Source organism: Gorilla gorilla, chromosome 11 (genome assembly GCF_029281585.2).
Source record: "Gorilla gorilla gorilla isolate KB3781 chromosome 11, NHGRI_mGorGor1-v2.1_pri, whole genome shotgun sequence".
Taxonomy (NCBI): domain Eukaryota; kingdom Metazoa; phylum Chordata; class Mammalia; order Primates; family Hominidae; genus Gorilla; species Gorilla gorilla.
Window position 1 is genome coordinate 104,793,535 of NC_073235.2, and position 23,487 is coordinate 104,817,021.

The 23,487-nt window shown below is 44.2% G+C and overlaps 1 protein-coding gene and 2 pseudogenes across 2 annotated transcripts in view; 2 read left to right on the forward strand and 1 right to left on the reverse strand.

Annotated features, from left to right (window-relative positions):
• Positions 1–23,487, forward strand: part of KIAA2012 (KIAA2012 ortholog) — a 135,813-nt gene that overhangs the window by 107,613 nt on the left and 4,713 nt on the right. For both annotated transcript variants that reach the window (XM_031008585.3, XM_031008586.3), the window contains exons 16-22: positions 5,735–5,825; positions 7,920–8,085; positions 9,145–9,259; positions 11,169–11,488; positions 14,633–14,835; positions 15,522–15,694; positions 18,180–18,399. In XM_031008585.3, the coding sequence (XP_030864445.2) occupies positions 5,735–5,825; positions 7,920–8,085; positions 9,145–9,259; positions 11,169–11,488; positions 14,633–14,835; positions 15,522–15,694; positions 18,180–18,399 (1,288 nt within the window). The remainder of the gene's footprint in view (positions 1–5,734; positions 5,826–7,919; positions 8,086–9,144; positions 9,260–11,168; positions 11,489–14,632; positions 14,836–15,521; positions 15,695–18,179; positions 18,400–23,487) is intronic.
• LOC115933742 (proteasome subunit alpha type-2-like) lies at positions 253–1,392 on the forward strand (annotated as a pseudogene).
• LOC129531940 (DAZ-associated protein 2-like) lies at positions 256–23,294 on the reverse strand (annotated as a pseudogene).

Genomic DNA, 23,487 nt, shown 5'->3' on the forward strand with positions numbered 1-23,487 from the left:
CTGAGAAGAAATAAATTAATTCATGCAAGAATCTACTTCTCAGAGAGAAAGGCACGAACTGAATATTAGAGTCTTCCTTTCAAAAACAGTTTTGTGTTTTGAGGTTGGTTTTGTTTTAATATTCATCTTCCCCACTGGAATGTAAGCTCCCTTAGACCAGCATCTGTGTCTGTCTGATTCAAATTGGTACAAATTTTCTGGGGAACAATTTGGCAGTAGGCATTGTGACTTAAAAACTGTACATACTTGTGCTTTGGCTCTTCGGGTAAAGATGGCGGAGCGCGGTACGGCTTTTCGCTGACTACATTCATCCCGTCTGATAAACTTGTCCGGATTGAATATGCTTTGGCTGCTATAGCTGGAGGAGCCCTGTCAGTGGGAATTAAAGCGGCAAATGGTGTGGTATTAGCAACCGAGAAAAAAACAGAAATTCATTCTGTATGATGAGCGAAGTGTAGACAAAGTGGAACCAATTACCAAGCACATAGGTTTGGTGTACAGTGGCGTGGGCCCAGATAACAGAGTGCTTGTGCACAGAGCTCGAAACTAGCTCAACAATACTATCTTGTGTACCAAGTGCCCATTCCCACAGCTCAGCTAGTACGGAGAGTAGCTTCTGTGATGCAAGAATATACTCAGTCAGGTGGTGTTTGTCCATTTGGAGTTTCTTTACTTGTTTGTGGTTGGAATGAGGGACAACCATATTTATTTCAGTCAGATCCATCTGGAGCTTACTTGGCCTGGAAAGCCACAGCAGTGGGAAAGAACTATGTGAATGGGAAAATTTCCCTTGAGAAAAGATAAAATTAAGATCTGGAACTTGAAGATGCCATTCATACAGCCATGTTAACCCTAAAGGAAAGCTTTGAAGGCCAAATGAGAGGATAACATAGAAGTTGGAAACTTCAACGAAGCTGGATTTAGGGGGCTTACTCCAACTGAAGTTAAGATTACTTGGCTGCCAGCCGGGTGGGCGCGGTGGCTCATGCCTGTAATCTCAGCACTTTGGGAGGTTAAGGTGGGAAGATCACCTGAGGTCGGGAGTTCAAGACCAGCCTGACCAACATGGAGAAACCCCATCTCTATTAAAAATACAAAATTAGTCGGGCATGGTGCATGCCTATAATCCCAGCTATTCGGGAGGCTGAGGCAGGAGAATCACTTGAACCCGGGAGGCGGAGGTTGCGGAGAGCCGAGATCGCGACATTGCAGTCCAGCCTAGGCAACAAGAGTGAAACTCCTCCAAAAAAAAAAAAAAAAGAAAGAATTACTTGGCTGCATAACAATGAAGTGACTGAAGAATCCAGAATTTCAGATAATCTATCTACTTAAACATGTTTAAAGTATGTTTTGTTTTGCAGACTTTTTCATATGTATTTCTACATGGCTTAAATCGACTGTTTTTAAAATGACACTTATAAATCCTGATGAACTGCTAAACCCACAAAAAATAGACTGTACATCCTTTAATCAGAAATATGAACAAAGAGTAAATTTTTTAATAATCAAAACATTCCTGGCCAGATGCTGTGGTTCACACCTGTAATTCCAATACTTTGGGAGGCCAAGGCAGGTGGATCACTCGAGGCCAGGGTTTAAGACCAGCCTGGCCAACATAGCAAAACCCAGTCTCTACTAAAAATACAAAAAATTAGCTGGGCATGGTGGTGCATGCGTGTAACCCCTGCTGCTCAGGAGGCTGAAGGATGAGAATCGGTTGAACCCAGGAGGTGGAGGTTGTAGTGAGCCGAGATCGCACCACTGCACTCCAGCCTGGGCGACAGAGCGAGACTGTCTCAGAAAAAATAAAAATAAAAAATCCTTTCAAGGATATTCTATGCAAAGTTCTTTATGGTTATAAAAAATAGAAGCAATATGAATTTTTAAAATTACATTTTGGTTAAGTCACTTATGGTACATTCATACGATAACATACTGTGCTGCTATTAAAAATTTTTTTTGAGACAGGGTCCCACTCTATCTTTCAGGCTGGAGTGCAGTGGTGCCATCACAGCTCACGGCAGCGTCGATCTCCCAAGCTCAAGCTATCCTCTCACCTCAGCTCCCTGAGTAGCTAGGATGACAGGCTTATGCCACCATGCCCAGCTGATTTTTCTATTTTTTGTAGAGACAGGATCTCACCATGCTGCCCAGGTTGGTCTCAAACTCCTGTGCTCAAGCAATCTGCCTGCCTCAGCCTCCCAAAGTCCTGGGATTATACACATAAGCTACCACATCTAGCCTAAAATCATTTTTAAGAACATTTAGGCCAGGCGTGGCAGCTTATGCCTGTCATGTCAACACTTTGGGAAGCTGAGGCAGGAGAATTGCTTGAGGCCAAGAGTTTGAGACCTGCCTGAGCAACATGACAAGACCCTGTCTCTACAAAAAGAAAAATTTTAAAACATTAGCTGGGTGTGGTGGTGTACACCTGTAGCCTCAGCTATTCAGGAGGCTGAGGTGGGAGGTCCCTTGAGCCCGGGAGTTCAAAGTTACAGTGAGCTGTGATCATGCCACTGCACTCCACCCTGAGCAACAGAGCGAGACCCTGTCTCTAAGAATAAAAAAAAAAATTAAGAATATTTAATTATATGGGAAAGTTGTAATATAAAAGTAGATTAAAATTGAATATACACTAATCAATTATATGGAAATATGATATTCATTATATATACATGAAAGCAAATACACCAAAATATTTGCAGTAGTTGTATATGGGTAGAGTGAGAGAGCATGGTGAGATTTTTTTGGTTCTTGTTTGTTTTTACCGTGTGCGGGCACTGGTTTAGGCACTTTCCTTGTATTAACATATCTCTTGCTACTTTTTTAAAGCAGCTTTATCAAGGGATAATTGACATACAATAAATTAGACCTTTTCAAATTGTACAATTCCCATGAAACCATCATCACAATCGAAATACAATATTCATCACTCCCAAAAGTTTCCTCATACCTCCCCTATTCCAGCCTCCTTCATCCCCAGACAACAACTGATGTGTTTTCTGTCACTATAGATTAGTTTGCATTTTCTAGAATTTTATATAAAAGGAATCATGCCATATGTACTTTTTTTTCTTTATTCTTTCTTTTTTTTTTTTTTTTTTTGAGATGGAGTTTCGCCCTTGTTGCCCAGGCTGAAGTGCAATGGCGCGATCTCAGTTCACTGCAACCTCCGCCTCCCGGGTTCAAGCCATTCTGCCTCAGCCTCCCAAGTAGCTGGGATTACAGGCTTTCACCACCACACCCAGCTAATTTTGTATTTTTACTAGAGATGGGGTTTCTTCATGTTGGTCAGGCTGGTCTCGAACTCCCAACCTCAGATGATCTGCTTGCCTCAGCCCCCCAAAAGTGCTGAGATTACAGGCATGAGCCCCCGCACCCAGCCAGCCATATGTACTTTTTCGTATGATTTCTTTCACTCAACATAATTATTTTGAGATTCATCCATATTGCCAGGTATATCAATAGTTCATTCCCTTTTACTGCTGAGTTGTATTGTATTGTATATATACACCAGTTTATCTGTTTATCTGTTGATGGACATTTGAGCTGTTTCTGTTTTGACCATTACATATAAAACTGCTGTGAACATCTGTGTACAAGTCTTTGTATGGGTTTATGCTTTCATTTCTTTCATTTATCTTGGGTAAAATACCTAGGGGTAGGATAGTTGGATGGTATGGCAGGTATATATTTAACTTTTTTAAAAACTGCCAAATTATTTTCGTTAGTGGTTGTACAATTTTACATTCCAAACAGCAGTAGATGAGAGTTCCAGTTCCTCCACATCCTTGTCAAATCTCAGTACAGTCAGTCTTTAATTTTAGTCATTCTAATAGTTATGAGTTGACTGTGGGGGTTTGTTTCTTCTTCTTTATGATTTTTTTGTGTTTTCCAATTTTTCTGCAATAAAATATATCTTCCATAATCAAAAAATTATTTAAAGTAACTAAAACAAGATGTAGACTAGTCCAATATGAAGTCTTAGTCTGGAGACTCTTCATTCTAAAAGAGTAGCCCAACACGGTCTGCAGAGCACCCAGCAAAGAGTACTAACGGTGTGGCCTGTGTAACCCTTCCTCATATCCTCATAAGATAACATTTGTTTTTTTGGCCAGGCATGGTGCTTCATGCCTGTGATCCCAGCACTTTTGGAAGCTGAGGCGGGCGGATCGCTTGAGCCCAGAAGTTCGAGACCAGCCTAGGCAACATAGTGAGACTCCGTCTATACGAAAAATAGAAAAAATTAGCCGAGTATAGTGGTGCACACCTGTGGTACTGGCCACTTGCGAGACTCAGGTGGGGAGGATTGGTTGAGCCCAAGAAGCTGAGGTTGCAGTGAGCCGGCATTGTGCCACTGCACTCCAGCCGGGGCAACAGAGCAAGGCTCTGTCTCAAAAAAAAAAAAAAAGTTAACATTTGTTTTTTGGGGGGTTTTTTGGGGGTTTTTTAAATTTTATTTTATTATTTTTTTTTTGAGACAGAGTCTCACTGGAGTGCAGTGGTGCTCCACTGGTGTGCAGTGGTGCTCATTGGAGTGCAGTGGTGCTATCTAAGCTTACTGCAACCTCCACCTCCCAGGTTCAAGCTATTCTCCTGCCTCAGCCTCCCGAGTAGCAGGGATCACAGGCATGCACCACCACCACACCCAGCTAATTTTGTATTTTTAGTAGAGATGGGGTTTCACCATGTTAGCCAGGCTGGTCTCCAACTCCCAACCCCAGGCAATCTGCCTGCCTTGGCTTCCCAAAGTGCTGAGATTACAGGCGTGAGCCTAACATTTGTTTTTTAAAATCAACTTGCTTTTCAATGTTATAACCTTTAAAAAATATATAAACACACCTAAACCTCCCAATGTTATCTATTATTTCCTTTTTCTGTTTTCCAGTTCATATCTGTCCAGATTTTATAGCGTTCTAACACACTATTCTGTAGTTTATATTTTTACTTGTCATATCAGTTTTTCCATATTGCTTATTTATATTTTTAACCATAATTTTAAATGTCAAGTTAATGTATCATAAATTACTCCCCCAGTCTCCCTTGTTGAGCTGTTTCTAATTTTTCATGATTAATAGTAATGTTGGCTGAGCGCAGTGGCTCACACCTGTAATCCCAGCACTTTGGGAGGCCAAGGTGGGTGGATCACGAGGTCAGGAGTTCAAGACCAGCCTGGCCAATATGGTGAAACCCCATCTCTACTAAAAATACAAAAATTAGTCGGGTGTGGTGGCACACACCTGCAGTTCCAGCTACTCGGGAGGCTGAGGTAGGAGAATCACTTGAACCCAGGAGACAGAGAGTGCACTGACCGGAGATCACGCCACTGCACTCCAGCCTGGGCAACAGAGCGAGACTCCGTCTCAAAAAAAAAAAAAAAAGTAATGTAATAAGAAGTAAGTTGGTACAAAAAGCTTGTTTCTTCTTTTGAGTTCTTTCCTTATGATAAATACCAGGAGTAAGATTCCTGATCAAAGGCTAGAACATTTTTCTGATCGCTGATACATACTGTCATATCACTTTCCCAAAGGATATTTTAATACTAATTTTAATGTTACTTGCCATGTGTCAGCCCTGGTTTCTGAAGTATTTGCTCATTTTCTGGGTATAGCATACGTCATTGTTCTAATTTGCATGCCTTTGGCTACTCACCAGGTAGATGTTTTTCCATGTCTGATCTCCTCCTGGGTTAACTGCCTGTTGTCCTTTATTGATTGATACTCTGTTTTCACAGACCCAGAGCCAAGGAGTATGACCCTTGACTCTCTCAGGGCTTCCCGGACTGAGCACATCCAGACCCCAAAAGCAGATATTGTGCAAAAGGTGTAAGTGTTCAAAGCTGTAATAACATAGGCTTCTCTGCTTTTATTTTGTTTGTATTTTTAATTGGTTTAGTTTGGTTTTTTTTCAGACAGGCATGGGAGTTCTCAGCTGACAGTATGCTCTAACAGCCAAAATTAAACGGTTGTCTAAGAAACAAAGATTCTTGGGGATGATTATATTGTGATGTGTTTCCTACCTAAATCATATTTATTTGGCTGGTTGGATAAAGAGTGAAGTTAACTCTAACCCTGTGGGAACAGCTCTTTCCATTTGCCCAATCTGAGATCTACAGAGATGCCTAGAAAGCTGAAATCTATCACTTCAACCTGGGTTTCTCCCCTCAGCATTCAGTCAGCTCTGAGTAAAATAAATAATGCTGATAATCTTAACACCAATATTAATAATAATTGCTAGCCCGTATTGAGTGCTTCCCGTGTACTGTACTTACATGCTTATTGTGAGCCCAGCCAGTCAGGCGTAGTGTTTTGACTTAAGCTACTTTGGTAGTGGCAGCTGGTGTGGCCTCTCTGCCTCCATCTGGAACTACAGCCTATTGTGACTTCCCAAAAACCTCGATGACTTGAGAACCTGCTGTCACCTGCCCAGGGATGTAAGGATTCCCTCCTGGGTCAAAAAGGTTTTGTGTTCCCCAGGAATAAAGGGGGAAAGGCACTTGGATGAATGAGACGGCCACCAGAGGAACACCATTTTTAGAATTTTATACCTGATCTTTTCTCACAATGTATTTTAAATGCTTATGACAACCACCCCCACCAAAAAACACAAAAATTTTTTTAAATCAGGAGAAAAAAACACAAACTTTTCACAAAAGTCATCATAGCCTTTGTGACTTAATTTCAGGCTTGACAGAGGGATTCCTGACCTACAGATTTCTGAAAAAAAAAAAGAGCAAAATGATCGGGTTTGTGGTTCTCATTTGCAGCATACCTATTCCTCAGGGAAATTAAAGGTTTTCCGAGCACTAAATTCTAAAGGAGACTTCTCGTATAGGCTTTTATAGAGTGACATTGAATGATTTAAAGTCTCATATATTTACAGGAAATTCCATTCACCTCATTCAACAAATATTTCTCAAGTTTCTACAGTAAGGCCTCGTGCTAGCAGAGCACAGTAAAGAGAATACTCATTTAGCTAAAAAAAAATAAAATAAAATGCCAAGAACCAGACCCGGCACAGAGCAGGCACACAGTAACTGATATTGCTGCAATCCAAGTGGCTGCTTTTCAGTGCCCTTTTTACCCAGAGGGCATAAGTCAGTTATCCTCAGGGCAAACAGTGAGTGACAGCAGTTCTACGATGGATAAAACCAACACAGCACATGACCTTTTAGTGGCTGAATTTGATCAAGGATAGAATTCAGAGGGCATGTTGCCAGGCGTGGTGGCTCATGCCTGTAATCCCAGCACTTTGGGAGGCTGAGGCTGGTGGATCATCTAAGGTCAGGAGTTTGAGACCAGCCTGACTAACATGGTGAAACCCCATCTCTACTAAAATACAAAAATTAGCCGGACGTGGTGGTGGGCGCCTGTAATCCCAGCTATTCGGGAGGCTGAGGCAGGAGAATCGCTAGAACCCGGGAGGTGGAGGTTGCAGTGAGCCCAGATCGCACCATTGCACTCCAGCCTGGGCGGAGTTTTTTGAGAATCCATCTCAAAAAAAAAAAAAATGAAAAGAATTCAGAGGGCATAAAGGAATGAATGGATAGTTACATGTTCCTAACACAATCTTTCTTAAAGGTCACTTTCTTTTTCCAGCTAATCCTTTGATAGAAGAAATTTCAGTTAAATAATTCTATGCCATTCAATTAAAAGCATAAATATGCAACCCCAAAGAGCAAACAATTTATCGCACTCTCTAAATTTTAGGATTTATTCTGAGGAAATCCCAAAAGTGAAGACCAATCTTTCTCATCTTCCTTACCATGGGATATGCAGAAGAAAAAGAGTTGACTAAATATGTCAAAGGTCAGGCACAGTGCCTGCAGAGAACAGGTGCTCGATGTTGGCTCACTTGCCCTCTTTCTTTCCACCAGAGTTTTTCTTTAGTTTGGTCCTGTTGGTTTGCTCTTTTCAAAGGGGCAGAGATTATGATGTACACCACCTACACAGAGGACTTCTGGGATACGGGCCTGAGTCACCCGAGAGGTTGAGTGCTGTGTATACATCTCTTCTTCCAAGAGAAAGAGAAGGGAAGGCTGAACCAAGACTGTTTAGCCAGGAGACATCAGCCAGCATCAGTCATGTGAGTGTAAACCCGTAAAAGCTTGGTCCAAAAGCCCTACTTGGATCTCATCAAGGATATCATGTACAGTTGTATAGATTGCTCACTATATGAGGGCACCCGATAAAGGGGATGAGGGGGGCACTGAGGTCCAGCCTATGGTCTGCTTACCAAGCCCTGCACAGCCACATTGGGCTGCATCCTCCTGAAGGATGGAACATCATTTCTAATTCCTTTTTTTTTTTTTTTTGGAGACACAGTCTCACTGTGTTGCCCAGGCTGGAGTGCAGTGGCACGGTCTCGGCTTACTGCAACATCCGCCTCCCAGGTTCAAGTGATTCTCCTGCCTCAGCCTCCTGAGTAGCTGAGATTACAGGCATGTGACACCACTCCCAGCTAATTTTTGTATTTTTTCAGTACAGCCAGGGTTTCACCATGTTGGCCAGGCTGGTCTCGAACTCCTGACCTCAAGTGATCCACCTGCCTCAGCTTCCCAAAGTGCTGGGATTACAGGCGTGAGCCACTGCACCTGGCCCCATTTCTAATTCCTACAAAGGTACTGAGTGGGTAGCCATGACCCCACTCTGCCATCCTCTCTTAGGAGGAACCACTGTGTTATTCTAGCCCATGGGGAAAGGTGAAGACTGACATAGTTGTGGTCATCTGCCTGAGGTTTCCTGAAAGTTAGCAAATCATTCTGCAGTGAATAAAGCTGGCTTTGATTTAGAATAGTTAACCATTAATCATGGCAACACCAATCTATCAAAGGTGAAAACTGTTTCCCTTTGATCCAGCTCTGTAAATCATGATTTAGAATCTAAGAAAGGAGGCAGACCATAAGTGTTTTTTCTTCCTCTTTCCTCTTATGAAATTATTTCTAGTAGTTTTACATCAAAGGCTGAACCTTTGAGTCTCCCCATCGGCCCTGCATTCTCTAAGATTCACTCTTCTGCTTTACCTGGAACCCACACAAATTCCATTCTAAGCCAGTGTGTCACCTTGTTCAACATAATCTTCTTTGATGGATTTTTTCATTTCCTATACATATTATGGTCCCCTTCCTTGATTTTTCACCTTTAGGAGAGGAATTTGATTAACGAGGCCAAGAGAAAGGAAAAACCCAAGAAAGACAAAACCAAAGGACCCAAAAGGGAGAGAGAAGGAAAGGTCTACGGGGAAGCAGAGGCTGCCATTGGTAAGAGAGTGTGCCTGCAAGTAACAACCTGGAGAAGACTTCTGTTAGGGGTCGGGAGGTGGTATGGATAATTAGCATGGATCCTACCGGACAAACTCTCTGTTTTGAGACTTCTTGACTACTACAGCCAAGATGGTGTTGCAGGCTTATGTCATATCAGTATCTTAATAGACAGAGATACAGGAAAACGGGGAGCCTAGAGGCCTGTGATCACCAAGAAAGGAAATTATAATAATAACAGCACCTATTTACTGAATACCTACTCTTATTTATTAGGACTCTGTATATGTGATCTCATTAAATCCTCACAACATCTCCATGAAGGAAGTGTTATTATTATATTCATGTAGCAACTGAGGCTGAGCAAGGTTGGGTGACTTACATAATATCAAGTAGATCAGACAGTAAAGTGGTAGACCCAGGGCTTGTCCTTTCCTATTTGACTCCCAGCAGATTCTATTGCCACTGCCTCCATAAAATAATAACTATATCACATAATCAGAGTATTGGGTAGTGAGAGCGTTTGGGAAGGGGAAGGATGCCACAAGTGTTGAATGATCCTCCAAGCTACGGTTTCTGTCTTGGTTCCCTATGTTGAGCCTGACCAGGAACTCGGATTCCTTTACTTCTGAACACTTTCTTTAGCCTAAAACTTACACCCATCCTTTACTGCCCACATGATTCAGAAGACCCTCCAAACAAATCCAGTGCTGCTAGAAAGGACAACAATGGATACACTCGTGAGTGAAACCTATTTTTGAGATTTGCTTGTTCATCTCTTGCTGAATTTACATTTTTGTAGCCCATGACTTGGGTAGCATTGGTGGAATTAGGCAAAGGAAATACTTGTGGTGCCCCTACCAAAGGTGAAGCGAAGGAAGGGTCCTTACAGTACGGAAGGCTGAACTTTGCCAGGTTACAAAGCTGCAACCTCAAGCCAGACTCTCAAGGTATGACTTTCCAGCTGTGTGTACAAGCCTACCCTCTGGACGGTCCTGCCCCCACCATAAGTCAGAGTGAAATAGAACCTTTTTTTTTTTTTTGAGATGGAGTCTCGCTCTGTCACCCAGGCTGGAGTGCAGTGGCACGATCTCGGCTCACTGCAACCTCCGCCTCCTGGGTTCAAGCAATTCTTCTGCCTCAGCCTCCCGAGTACCTGGGATTATAGGCACCCACCACCATGCCCAGCTAATTTTTGTATTTTTAGTAGAGACAGGGTTTCACCATATTGGCCACACTGGTTTCAAACTCCTAACTTCGTGATCTGCCCGCCTCAGCCTCCCAAAGTGCTGGGATTACAGGTGTGAGCCACCACACCTGGCTGAAATAGAACTTATTTAATAGCAAGACTGCTGAATGTCAGTTGATCCAAAGAGGATAAGGTAGTTTCTCAAACGGTGGTGTGTGAACTACTCTTCCCAAAACACTTGGGGTGTTTGTTACAATGCAGATTCCCACTGAACCAGATTCTGGGGCTGGGGCTTAGGAATCTGCACCCCAGGTGATTCCATTGCATGCTAACTTTTAAAAGTTACTAAAAAGGGGCCAGGCACAGTGGCACACACCTGTAATCCCATCACTTTGGGAGGCTGAGGTGGGTGGATTGCTTGAGCTCAGGGATTTGAGACTAGCCTGGGCAACATGGCAAAACCCTGTTTCTACAAAAAATACAAAAATTAGCCAGACATGGTGGTGTGCCTGCAGTCTCAGCTACTCGGGAAGCCGAGGTGGGAGGATCACAAGCCCAGGAGTTCGAGGCTGCAGTGAGCCATGATCATGCCACTGCTCTCCAGCTTGGGCAACAGAGCAAGACCCTGTCTCAAAAAAAAAAAAAGTTACTAAAAAGGATGTCTAGTGATCACATTAAGTTAACTCAGCTATATCTCTATCCCCAATTGTTCTCCCCCAGGAAAGTCAAAGGACTCAAAGCCTAAAAAAAAATTAGAAAAAAAAACAAGACCCCAAAGGAAAAGGACACAGAAGGAAAGAAATCTGGAGATAGCGGCAGAGCTGAGCGGGCCTGATGTCAGCTATGAGGAAACAGAAGACACCTCAAATAGAGGTTCCTTTGCCTCAGACTCCTTTGTAGAGGACCCTTGGCTTTCTCCCAAATATGATGCCCAGGAAAGCCAAGTTTCTCTAGATGGAAGATCATCACCCTCTCAGATTGCAACTGTCACTGGCAACATGGAATCTAAAGAAGAGAGAAGCTGTGAGGACCCTTCCAAGGTAGGGTCTGATGTCCTCAGCTTGACAGAGGAAGTTCTTTTCTCACTTGGCGCGACTGCAAAGATGGGAAAGCTGCCCCTAATTATATTGCACTTACTAAAACAGCTTGACCACCTAATGGTCTTATTGTTCTACTTTGGTATCTTCTGACCCTAGTAAGAAGCCAGACCTGATCAAAGATGCAGGGGTAGCAAAGCCCTTCTGAAGTGATGATGCATTCTGTGAGGCCCCCCACATTGCCAGGGCAAGTATCCACCCTTTAAAGAATAGGAAATGATCACAGCACCCATCTCTGAGAGGTGCAGGACTCATGGTTACAGGGAAAGGTGGGTACTGGCTGTCAGAGCTGAGCATATTTCCTTGACTCAGGCTAGGGCTCATCTATTACTTGCCTTCCAAAGGCTGTGTAAATTCCTACTTTCCTAATCTGCGTTTCTGCGGTATGCAGCTGGAACAGAGAGAGGCAGCCTGTACACATATACCTGCTTTTACAAGGTGCTTTTGGGCCGGGCATGGTAGTTCACGCCTGTAATCCCAGCACTTTGGGAAGCTGAGGAGGGTGGATCATGAGGTCAGGAGTTCAAGACCAGCCTGGCCAACATAGGGAAAGCCCGTCTCTACTAAAAATACAAAAATTAGCCAGGCATGGTGGTGCACGCCTGTAATCCCAGCTACTTGGGAGGCTGAGGCAGGAGAATCGCTTGAACGTGGGAGGCAGAGGTTGCAGTGAGCCGAGATCACACCACTGCACTCCAACCTGGGCGACAGAGAGAGACTCCATCTAAAAAAAAACAAACAAACAAAACCACAAGATGTAAGAGTCACTTTGTCCCAGGGACCTTGCTTCTAATGTAGAGGTCTGCAGAGAAAAACTGAGTGTAAGGAAAAATTTCCCTTGAAAATTGCTGCAATTTGGCCGGATGCCGTGGCGCATGCCTGTAAACCCACCACTTTGGGAGGCCAAGGCAGGAGCATTGCTTGAGATCAGGAGTTTGAGGCTGCAGTGAGCTATGATTATGCCACTACACTCCAGCCTGAGCAACAGAACAAGACTCTATCTATCTCTAACCAAAAAAAAAAGAAAAAAAGAAAAAAGAAAATCCCTGCAACTAACTAAAAAAGAATACCATATAGATGCATCATCTGTCAGTAAGACCAAAACGGCCAATCTTTCCTCTGCTGTTGGAATAAATTACTATTTCTTCCCCTGAGACTAAGGTACTGAACTTCATTTTGACATCTTATACAAAAAAATTAAAAAGTAGCTTTAAACACTACAAATGCACACACAGCTAAGCCACTACAGTTAAACTCACATATGTTACATTAACCTTTACCACACTTGTGAGCCAGGTATGATTAGCCCCATTTTACAGATCCAGAAATAGAAACTAGACAGAGTTAAATGCAGGTTGCCAGAAATTGCACAACCATTGAGTGGTAGAGCCAAGACTTAAGCTTAGGTCTTTTGACTCCAACTTCAGGACTCTTGTCACCATTGTAAATTATTATCTATTTACTTATTTTATGGCTCATGGTCTTCCAAAAAGGATTCCAGGAAGATTTTCCTTTATAGTTCTCAGTCCCTCCCAGCTGCCTGGATCACATAATTCGGCTCTGCACAACAGATGAAAATTTTAACCTATGGGCAGAACTTTTCTGAACCTGCGGGATCATCAGCATTTCTTAGATTTATTGTCAATCCATAGTACTATGCTGCCTCTGCAAAGACTAAAAAGCAAGGAGGTTTTTCTCTGAGTTGGATACACAGAGTTCCTGGAAGGCTTGCCTCTCGAGGTTCCCTTCATAGGCATATTTCTGAGGAAGAGGCACTAGGGAGAAAAAGAAAGCTATGACAACCTTCCTATAAACTGAAAGAACAACCTTCCATTGGAAAGGTGAGTTTCTATGGGATTAAATGTGAATCTGACCCATCTATACCTAAGATTGCCCCTGGTAAAATAGCTTCTTTTTTTTTTTTTTTTTAGAGGGAGCTTCACTCTTTTTGCCCAGGCTGGAGTGCAATGGTGCAATCTCGGCTCACCGCAACCTCCGCCTCCCGGGTTCAAGCAATTCTCCTGCCTCAGCCTCCCGAGTAGCTGGCATTACAGCCACGTGCCACCATACCTGGCTAATTTTGTATTTTTAGTAGAGATAGGGTGTCTCCATGTTGGTCAGGCTGGTCTCGAACTCCTGACCTCAGGTGATCCGCCCGCCTCAGACTTCCAAAGTGCTGGGATTACAGGTGTGAGCCACCGCGCCCAGCCGGTAAAATGGCTTCTATCTAGAACCTGTGGTTCCTAGCTCTGTCCTCATGTTAGAATCACTCAAGAAACTATTTAACAACTGAGGCCTTCCACCTAGAGATTTTCATTGGTCTGGGTAGAGGCTTGGCCTCAAGTAGTTTTGTTTTTATATTTTTGTATTTATATATTGTTTGTATTCATATACATGCCACCATGCTTGGCTAATTTTTGTATTTTTAGTAGAGATGGGGTTTCACCATGTTGGCCATGCTGGCCTGGAACTCCTGACCTCAGGTGATCTGCCCACCTCAGCCTCCAAAAGTGCTGGGATTACAGGCATGAGCCATGCCCGGCCCCTTGTTTTTATATTTTTGAGACAGAGTCTTGCTTTGCCACCCAGGAGTGCAGTGGCATGATCATAGGTGACTTGTTACCTTGAACCCCTGGGCCCAAGCAATCCTCCCACTTCAGCCTCCCAAAATGCTGGGATTACAGGCATGAACTGCTGCACCCAGCCACAAGTAATTTTTGAAAGCTCCTTGGGTGATTCTAAAGTGCAGCCAGGGTTGAGAACTCTAGAACCTACCATGTACTGGACATTATGTTGGCACTTTCAGCATTTCAGCTAATCCTGGCAACAGTACCATGAGGAAGACAATATCGGGAAGTTTAAGTTTTGATCCCTAAATCCCAAAGCAAGAGAGAGAGTTGAATCCAGGTCAATCAGACCCAAAAGTCCAAACTGGTGGTGGCTGAGTCTATGCAGCTGTGGGCAGAGTGTGGAGTCTGTTTTATGATTCCATCTTTGATTAGAGACAACACTGTATGGGGTGGAGAAGGGCTCACGGCTGAGACAGACCCATCTGTTTATTGCACTGAGAACACTCTGGTTTCTTAGGCCCTCCTCACTAAGAGGGAGCAGGAGAAGGCTTCCTGGGACAGGCTTCGAGCAGAAAGAGCCGAGATGAGGTGGCTGGAGGTGGAGAAGAAGAGAAGGGAGCAGGAAGAGCAAAGGCAGCTCCAGCAGGAGCAGCTGGAGAGAGCAAAAAAGATGGAGGAGGAGCTGGAGCTGGAGCAGCAGAGACGTACAGAAGAGATCCGGTAGGTCGGGCAAGCCAAAGAGACTACAGCCATGTTAGGAAGCAGAAGAAAAAGGCAGTGGTTGACCTCCCCTAGGGGCAATGTTTGGTTCTGAGGCTCATGCCCTGAAGTTAAAATAGCATGTGTCATTTTTCTCTATCCTCAGTTTTCCCAGGAACAACACTCACCAGAGATAAACTGTAGCGTCTCAACCATGTGCATTGGTACACTCTGCTGAATGTCACTCTCTTTCAAGTTTAGAACCCCATGTGAGGGTTACTCACATTGATGACCCTGAGATCTTCTTGGGAAGGCTCTGAGATTCAGTCCAGCAAACATTTGTCAAGCCCCTGCACTTTGTTGTCTGCACTGTGCTAGGCCCTTTCACAGGCCTCAACTGCAATTTAATCTTCACAACCCTGTGAGGCAAGAGTTTTGAAATCCATAAGCATGAAAAATGAACTTAAGACCCCTGCTGCAGAGCACATAGCTGTGTACTGAAACTTCTAGGCTTCTGGTTTCAAGCCCGCTGGGCTCTTTGCTCTTCAATCCTGGCTTCCCTTGGAAAACTGAGTCTCCTGGGAATAGGATGCTCCCTGTGGCCTGTGGGCTGCAGAGCCTCCCCCATGGGCACTGTCTGTTGGCTCATCTCACAAGGATGCCTCAGTGTTTTCTGCCATTTCCCTGACCATCTTGGGTTTTCTCAGCTTGAGGAAACAGAGACTCCAAGAAGAACAGCAGCGGCAGGAGGAGGAGGAGAGAAAGCAGCAGCTCCGGTTGAAAGCAGCCCAGGAGAGAGCCCGGCAACAGCAAGAGGAATTTCGGAGGAAACTGCGAGAACTACAGAGAAAAAAGCAGCAGGAGGAAGCCGAGAGGGCCGGTGAGGGGGTTCTTGAGCTCTTTGCATCTCTCTTCTACTTGGGGCAGAAACACTTTTATCCAGCTGTGAGTGTTCATTTATTCCTATCCTAGGCCTTAGTGTGTTAAGCACTCTAAATAATATAAACTATTTTTTTCAAAGTGATTATGTATGACTATAATTTGTTAATATAGATTTAAATAAGAAAGTAATGACTTGCTTGTGGAAATGACTCCAGAGTCCCGTTCTCAATCCAACAATCTCCTGAACTGGGATCCTGCCCTTCCCTTTGCCCTTTTGGCATTGCTCAAGAGCTACCTAAATTGGAGACACAGCCCTGCTCTTTGCTTCCTTCCCGAGCAGATGGAAACAGCCACAAACATCTGGATAGCTTCAGGGCAGACTTTCAGGTGCTGATGTGTGGAATCTTGCCAGCCTCTTTTTAAAAAATTATTAGTTTTTTGTTTGTTTGTTTTTGTTTTTGTTTTTTTGAGTCGGAGTCTCACACTGTTGCCTGGGCTGGAGTGCAATGATGTGATCTCAGCTCACTGCAACCTCTGCCTCCCAGGTTCAAGCAGTTCTCCTGCCTCAGCCTTCCGAGTAGCTGGGATTACAGGCGCCCGCCACCATGCACAGATAATTTTTTGTATTTTTAGTAGAGATGGGGTTTCACTATGTTGGCCAGGCTAGTCTCGAACTCCTGACATCATGATCTGCCTGCCTTGGCCTCCCAAAGTGCTGTGATTACAGGTGTGAGCCACCGTGCTCAGCCCAATTATTAGTTATTTTTAATTGACATACAATAATTGTACATATTTACAGAGTACAGTGTGATCATTTGGCACATATATGCTATGTAATTATCAAATTGGGGTAATTTGCATATCCATCACTTCAAACATTCATCATTTGTGTTGGGAACATTCAAAATCCACTCTTCTAGCCAGGTGTGGTGGCTCACACCTGTAATCCCAGCACTTTGGGAGGCCTAGGCAGGTGGATCACCTGAGGTCAGGAGTTCAAGACCAGCCTGGCCAGCATGGCAGAACCCCGTCTCTACTAAAAATACAAAAATTAGCTGGGTGTAGTGGTGTGTGCCTGTAGTCCCAGCTACTTCTTGGGAGGCTGAGGCAGGAGAATCACTTGAACCCAGGAGGCGGAGGTTGCAGTGAGCTGATAGTGCCACTGCACTCCAACCAGGGCGACAAGAGCAAGACTCTGTCTAAAAAAAAAAAAAAGAAAAAAACTGCACTCTTATAGCTATTTGAAAATATAAGTTATTGTTACAGTTGCCTACAGTGCTATAGAACACTAGAACTTACTCCTTCTATCCAGCTGTAATTTAGTAGTCTTTAACCAACCTCTCCCTACCCACCCCCACCAACCCCCTACCCTTCCCTGCCTCTAGTAACCACTATTCTATTCTCTATTTCCATGAGATCAATGTTTTTCGCTTTCACATGAGTAAAAATGTGTTACTTATTTTTCTATGCCTGGCTTATTTCACTTAATGTAAGTCCTCCCAGGATCATTCACATTGTCATAAAAGACAGAATTTCATTCTTTTTATGGATAAGTAGTGTTCCATCATGTATATATATACCACATTTTCTTTATCCACTCATCTATTGATGGACATTTATATTGATTCTGTATCTTGGCTGTTGTGAAGAGTGCAGCAATAAACACACGGGTGCAAGTATCTCCTCAACATGCTCATCTCCTCTCCTTTGGATATATACCTAAGTAGTGGGATTGCTGGGTCCAGCCTCACCTTTGAGGAAGAGATAGGAACTTCAGCAGACAAAACTGTGGCTACTTCCTGGTTCTGGCTGTAGACTGGTCAGTCCAGCTGAGGAAGCACCAAGTTTCTTTTCTTTTCTTTTCTTTTCTTTTCTTTTTTTTTTTTTTTTTTTTTGAGACAGAGTCTCGCTCTGTCGCCAAGGCTTGAGTGCAACGGCGCGATCTCGGTTCACTGCAAGCTCCGCCTCCCAGGTTCACGCCATTCTCCTGCCTCAGCCTCCCGAGTAGTTGGGACTACAGGCGCCTGCCACCACGCCCCGCTAATTTTTTTGTATTTTTAGTAGAGACGGGGTTTCGCCGTGTTAGCCAGGATGGTCTCAATCTCCTGACCTCGTGATCCGCCCGCCTCGGCCTCCCAAAGTGCTGGGATTACAGGCATAAGCCACCACGCCCGGCCAGGAAGCACCAAGTTTCTCTAGACCCTGATTTGACACCGCTCCCCAACCCAGCTTCATACCACCACATAAGCACACCGGGCTCTGGAAAAATTCTTCCCTAAGGCTTTGTATTAATAAAGGACTCTTAAATTAGTAAATTAATCCCCAAGGTACTCCCCAGAGAGGATCTGGCAGCCTGCTAGCAGGTCAACTGCAAAATTTCTCACGGGGAGTCCTTCAGAATCACAGATTTGAGAGTTGGATCCGAAAATTGTTTTCCCCAAAAAATGATCGCTGCTGAGCCCACCCCCTTTTCCATTCTGCAGAGGCAGAGAAGCAAAGGCAAGAGGAATTGGAAATGCAGTTAGAAGAAGAACAAAAACACCTGATGGAAATGGCTGAAGAGGAACGACTGGAGTACCAGCGGCGGAAACAGGAAGCAGAAGAGAAGCCTCGGCTGGAGGCAGAGGAGAGGAGGCAAAAAGAAGAGGAAGCAGCAAGACTGGCTCTGGAAGAAGCCACGAAACAAGCCCAGGAACAAGCCAGGTACTGGATATTTGGGCAACAGTTGCCATAGGGGGATGGTTCAAGGGCTTCACTGTCCAGTGCTAGTGCTAGCTTTGCACTGCCTTTAGACAAGAAAAGTCCCCCCACCCCCAGCATGGCTTGGAAGACTGAAAGGCATAGAGGGATTCTTTTGCTGCAAATGTCAAGGATTCCTTTGTGGCTTAATGAAGTTGTAATGAATCTACAAGGGAGTTTGGAGATATCTACGTCAATCCCCTAGTTTATAGATGAAAAAAGCAAGTCCCAAAGAGGGAAAGGATCTTGATCACAGACAAACAGTGACTTAGGGACAATCTAAGACCCCCTGATTTCAAACCCACTGCCTTCCTTGATATCTACTGAGTGCCTGTTATGTGCCAAACACTGTTCTAGACACTAGGAATTCAGGAGTAAGCAAGACAGAGAAGGTCTCTCTTCCCATCACATTTACATTCTAGGAGTGGGAGTGGAGACAGACTCTAAACAAATATTTTTTAAAGCTAGCAATAAATGCTATGCAGAGAAAATTTAAAGATGTGATAGGACACCGGGCACAGTGGCTCACACATGTTAATTCCAGCACTTTGGGAGACCAGGAAGAGAGAATCACTTGAGCTCAGGAGTTCAAGACCAGCCTAGGCAACTAAGTGAAACCCCCATCCCTACAAAAAAAATCAAAAAATTAGCCAGGTGTGGTGGTGAATGCCTGTGGTCCCAGCTACATGGGAGGCTGAGGCAGGAGGATCGCTTGAACCTGGGAGGTCAAGGCGGCAGTGAGCTAAGATCAAGTCACCACACTCCAGCCTGGGTGACAGAGCAAGACTCTCTTTAAAAAAAAAAAAAAAGGCAGGGGCTGCCAGGTGCAGTGGCTCATGCCTGTAATCCTAGCACTTTGGGAGGCTGAGGTGGGTGGATCACCTGAGGTCAGGAGTTTGAGACCAGCCTGGTCAACATGGTGAAACCTCATCTCTACTAAAAATACAAAAAGTAGCTGGGCATGGTGGCAGGCACCTGTCATTCCAGCTACTCGGGAGGCTGAGACAGGAGAATTGCTTGAAACTGGGAGATGGAGGTTGCAGTGAGCCGAGATCGTGCCGTTGCACTCCAGCCTGGGCGACAAGAGCAAGGCTCTTTCTCAAAAAAAAGAAAAAAAAGGATTTGATAGGATTGCAAGTGGCTCATTTTAATTGGCTAGCCAGGGCAAGACCTCTCAAAAGAGGTGTCATATATGGTGAAACTTGAATAACAAAGAGCCACATAAACATCTGAGAGAAAAATATTCCAGCAAGTAAACAGTAAACACAAAGGTCTGAAGAAAGAAATGAGACTGGCATGTTGGAAGAATAAAAGACAGTATGGATGGAATGAAGTGGACGAAGGGCAAAGAATACTTCCAGATGAAGTTAGGGATGTGGGCCAAGACCAGATCTAACATGAGGGCCTTGTTAGAAGAAAAAGCACAGAATCAAAGTTATCCAGAGCTAGGGGAATTTTCCCCCTTTATTCTCCTACACTAGTGATTATCATTGCATCTTTCTGATAATAAAAACTGAGGTATGTATTTCAATTGACTTTTTAAAAGCTAGGTCCTCTATAGTTGCTACATCATGAACTTCCCTTCCTTAGTGAAAGCAACTAATAATCGTCCCTCTTTAGAACCACCAAAGTTGAAGGGTAAAGAGGCACAACCCCGAAAACCGTGTGATTCCAACGTTAACTGTAAATACTTTTCCCTTTGATATTTGTCCACAACTTAAGCTGAATCTAAGATGATAAATACTCTTTAGGGGACCAAAAAGAGAAGGCAGCCAGTGCAACTCAATATCAAGGTTGTCTACTAACCTTGAGTTCTTCCTTCTCTGGACCTTCCTCAGCTGTTAGGTGAATTACAAAATGGATCATTAGGAAAGCCCTGACTCCATTTCAAAATTATGTATTCCACGTACCATAGAAGCAGAATTAGCTTCCTAAATATTGAGACCACAGGCAAACTGTTGGGAGTTCCAACTTTCCACACGAGAAGAAAACTGACGGTCATCCAAGGGAAATCTGGGCAATTTATGAGGCTAGTCCAAGTAGCTGAAAGCAGAAAACCAAATAACTAAAGGAATGAGGGGAAGAGCCTCACTCTACCAAGACTCAGGAGAATTTGATACTAACTGGCTTTATTTCATCTTCACTGTGTGACACTGGCCCAGGTACTTTAACTTCTCTGGCCTGTTTCCTCACCCCAACCCCCTTTTCTTGAGACAGAGTCTCACTCTGTTGCCCAGGCTGGAGTACAGTGGCACAATGTCGGCTTACTGCAACCTCCACCTCCCAGATTCAAGAGATTTGTGCCTCAGCCTCCCAAGTAGCTGGGAGTACAGGCATGCACCACCATGCTGGCTAGTTTTTATATTTGTATTTTTTACTTTTTTTATTTTCAAATCTTCAAAATAGTCTTTATTCTACATTTTTAGCATAAAAATTCCACAAGTTAACTGCACTACAGTGTAGAGAGAGACATACAATGCTGAACTTCCAGAACAGTCAACGGTACAAACATCACATGTACAGAACTCACAATTTAGATGAACTGAAATTTTAAGACAAAATAAAATCCAATTTCAGAAAACAAAAATCAAAACATTAAGGATCCCTGAAATATTCTTAACCCTAATGAGATTTCACTGGACTCAAGTCATTTTGTAGTGAGGCATTCACAATATGACCCTATTAACCCAGTCCAGGAATTTTGGGGGACCAAATGAGTGGCTGCATCAGACACTCTGACAAAAAATGGTAACCAATTTTTGATCTGAAAACTCCTCTTAATTTGGCTCTAAACCATCAATCAGGCTTTTGAAATGCATCTTCCTCCTTACCCCTCATAATTTTTTTTTTTTTTTTTTTTTTTTTTTTGAGACTGAGTCTCCCTCTGTTGCCAGGCTGGAGTGCAGTGGCGCAATCTTGGCTCCCTGCAACCTCTGCCTCCCGGGTTCAAGCGATTCTCCTGCCTCAGTTTCCTGAGTAGCTGGGATTACAGGCGCATGCCACCACGCCCAGCTAATTTTTGTATTTTTAGTAGAGATGGGGGGTTTCAACATGTTGGCCAGGATGGTCTCAATCTCTTGACCTCGTGGTCCGCCCACCTCAGTCTCCCAAAGTGCTGGGATTACAGGCGTGAGCCACTGCACCCAGCCACCTCTCATATTTTAAACTAACTGTTGTTCACAGTACAGTCTGCACGATATCTTTGTTCAAACATAGCTCAGTTTTTCTGGCACCAAAACAAATTCGGGTTAGGTTCATGTATGCAGAGACAACCTATGAGGAGGACCCAAAAGGCACCCTCCATTTTTGCCTGAGGAAATACGAAAGCAGAAGTAACGGGATCTGTGCTTGGGGCACAGAGGGGGTTTCAGAGGATCCTTATGAAAGACTAGTTAAAAGATGACCAGTGGGGAGAAGTACAAGGAAAGAAGGAAATTGGCTTTCGGTCCTGCACCATTGATTCAATGGAGACTTGCGGGAGGAAATGGAAGACTAGGGTTGGAGATGGGATGGGTGGGGCAAGGGATGTAAAGGAAAAGGCACACACTAATGCGTTCCATTTATAACAAGTAATATAAATCAAAGACTTAAAGGAGATTAAAGACCAATCAGAATAATTTTGGAACTTTTTTTTTTTTTTTTTTGGTGACGGAGTTTCGCTCTTGTTGCCCAGGCTGGAGTGCAGTGGTGTGATCTCGGCTCACCGCAACCTCTGCCTGCCAGATTCAAGCAATTCTCCTGCCTCAGCCTCCTGAGTAGCTGGGATTACAGGCATGCACCACTACGCCCGGCTAATTTTGTATTTTTAGTAGAGACGGGGTTTCTCCATGTTAGTCAGGCTTGTCTCGAACTCCCGACCTCAAGTGATCCGCCTGCCTCAGCTTCCCAAAGTGCTGGGATTACAGGCATGAGCCACCGCGCCTGGCCGTAATTTGGCAACTTTAATTCTTAGGAAGATCAAATTTCCCTCCAAACCTAATCTGATGTTTTATTACTAACAGCAAAGACCAGTATGGCACAGTATTACTCCAGAGAAATTAAAGGAAGATCCTTAGGGAAGATCCTTTGCCCACATTCATTTTATGAATGGATACCTCCCTTACCTCAAAATGCTTCAGAGAGTTACTGCTACCATTACGTGGTTCCTTATTAAATTTGAAAACTGCCTGAAAGTTAGGGCACCAGAAAGACATCCCAACAACATGTGTCTAAACTGCAACTTCAGGTTAATATGACTACAGCAGTTACATTGTGAGAAGTGCTGAAGGTATGTGATGTCTTTCCCGGCACAAAGGTGGCTTTGGTTCCTCACCAGATGGTGTAGCCACCATCTGATTCACCCATGAAGAAGTTCCCCTTCCACTGAGTTACGACGACGTTGGCTCCCTGCATGACTGCAAGCTGAGCAGCACTGGGAGGGCATCCAGGAGGTGGAGGAAGAATGTTGCCAGCAGTAGCCCCAGCTCCAAATCTGGCACCTGCATCATACCCTCCTTCCACCAGCACTGTGGAGCCAGGTGGATAGATGGGACCAACTGGATAATAAGCCATGGGGATTGTGGAACTTAAAGACCCAACAGCCACAGACTGGGCCATGGGAAGATACAGAGAGGCTCCAGGAAAGCGGCCGACATGGTGGGGACTGTGGCAGCCCCTGGGTGCACAAAGCTTGGATGATAGAGCTCTGAGTAGGCAGTCGGAGCATCAGTATAGGGTACAGCCTGAGAAAGATGCAAGGTCTGAGGGTATACTGGATTCCCAGGAGGCTGCACAGGCTAGGTTGGCTGTGTTGGATATTGACCTTTGCTGTTCATGGTGGCTGCAGGTCTGGTTCGTCTCGGCATCAGGGACGGTTATCTTTTCCGTCCTCTTCCTGTTCGGAGCCACTTCATGTCACGTGACAGTCCATCTGTCTAGCGTTACCCAACGCCTGAGTGGCGCTGCCGCCGCAGTGTTTGTATTTTTAGTAGAGACGGGATTTCACCATGTTGCTCAGGCTGATCTCAAACACCTGGCCTATCTGCCTGCCTCTACCTCCCAAAGTGCTGGGAT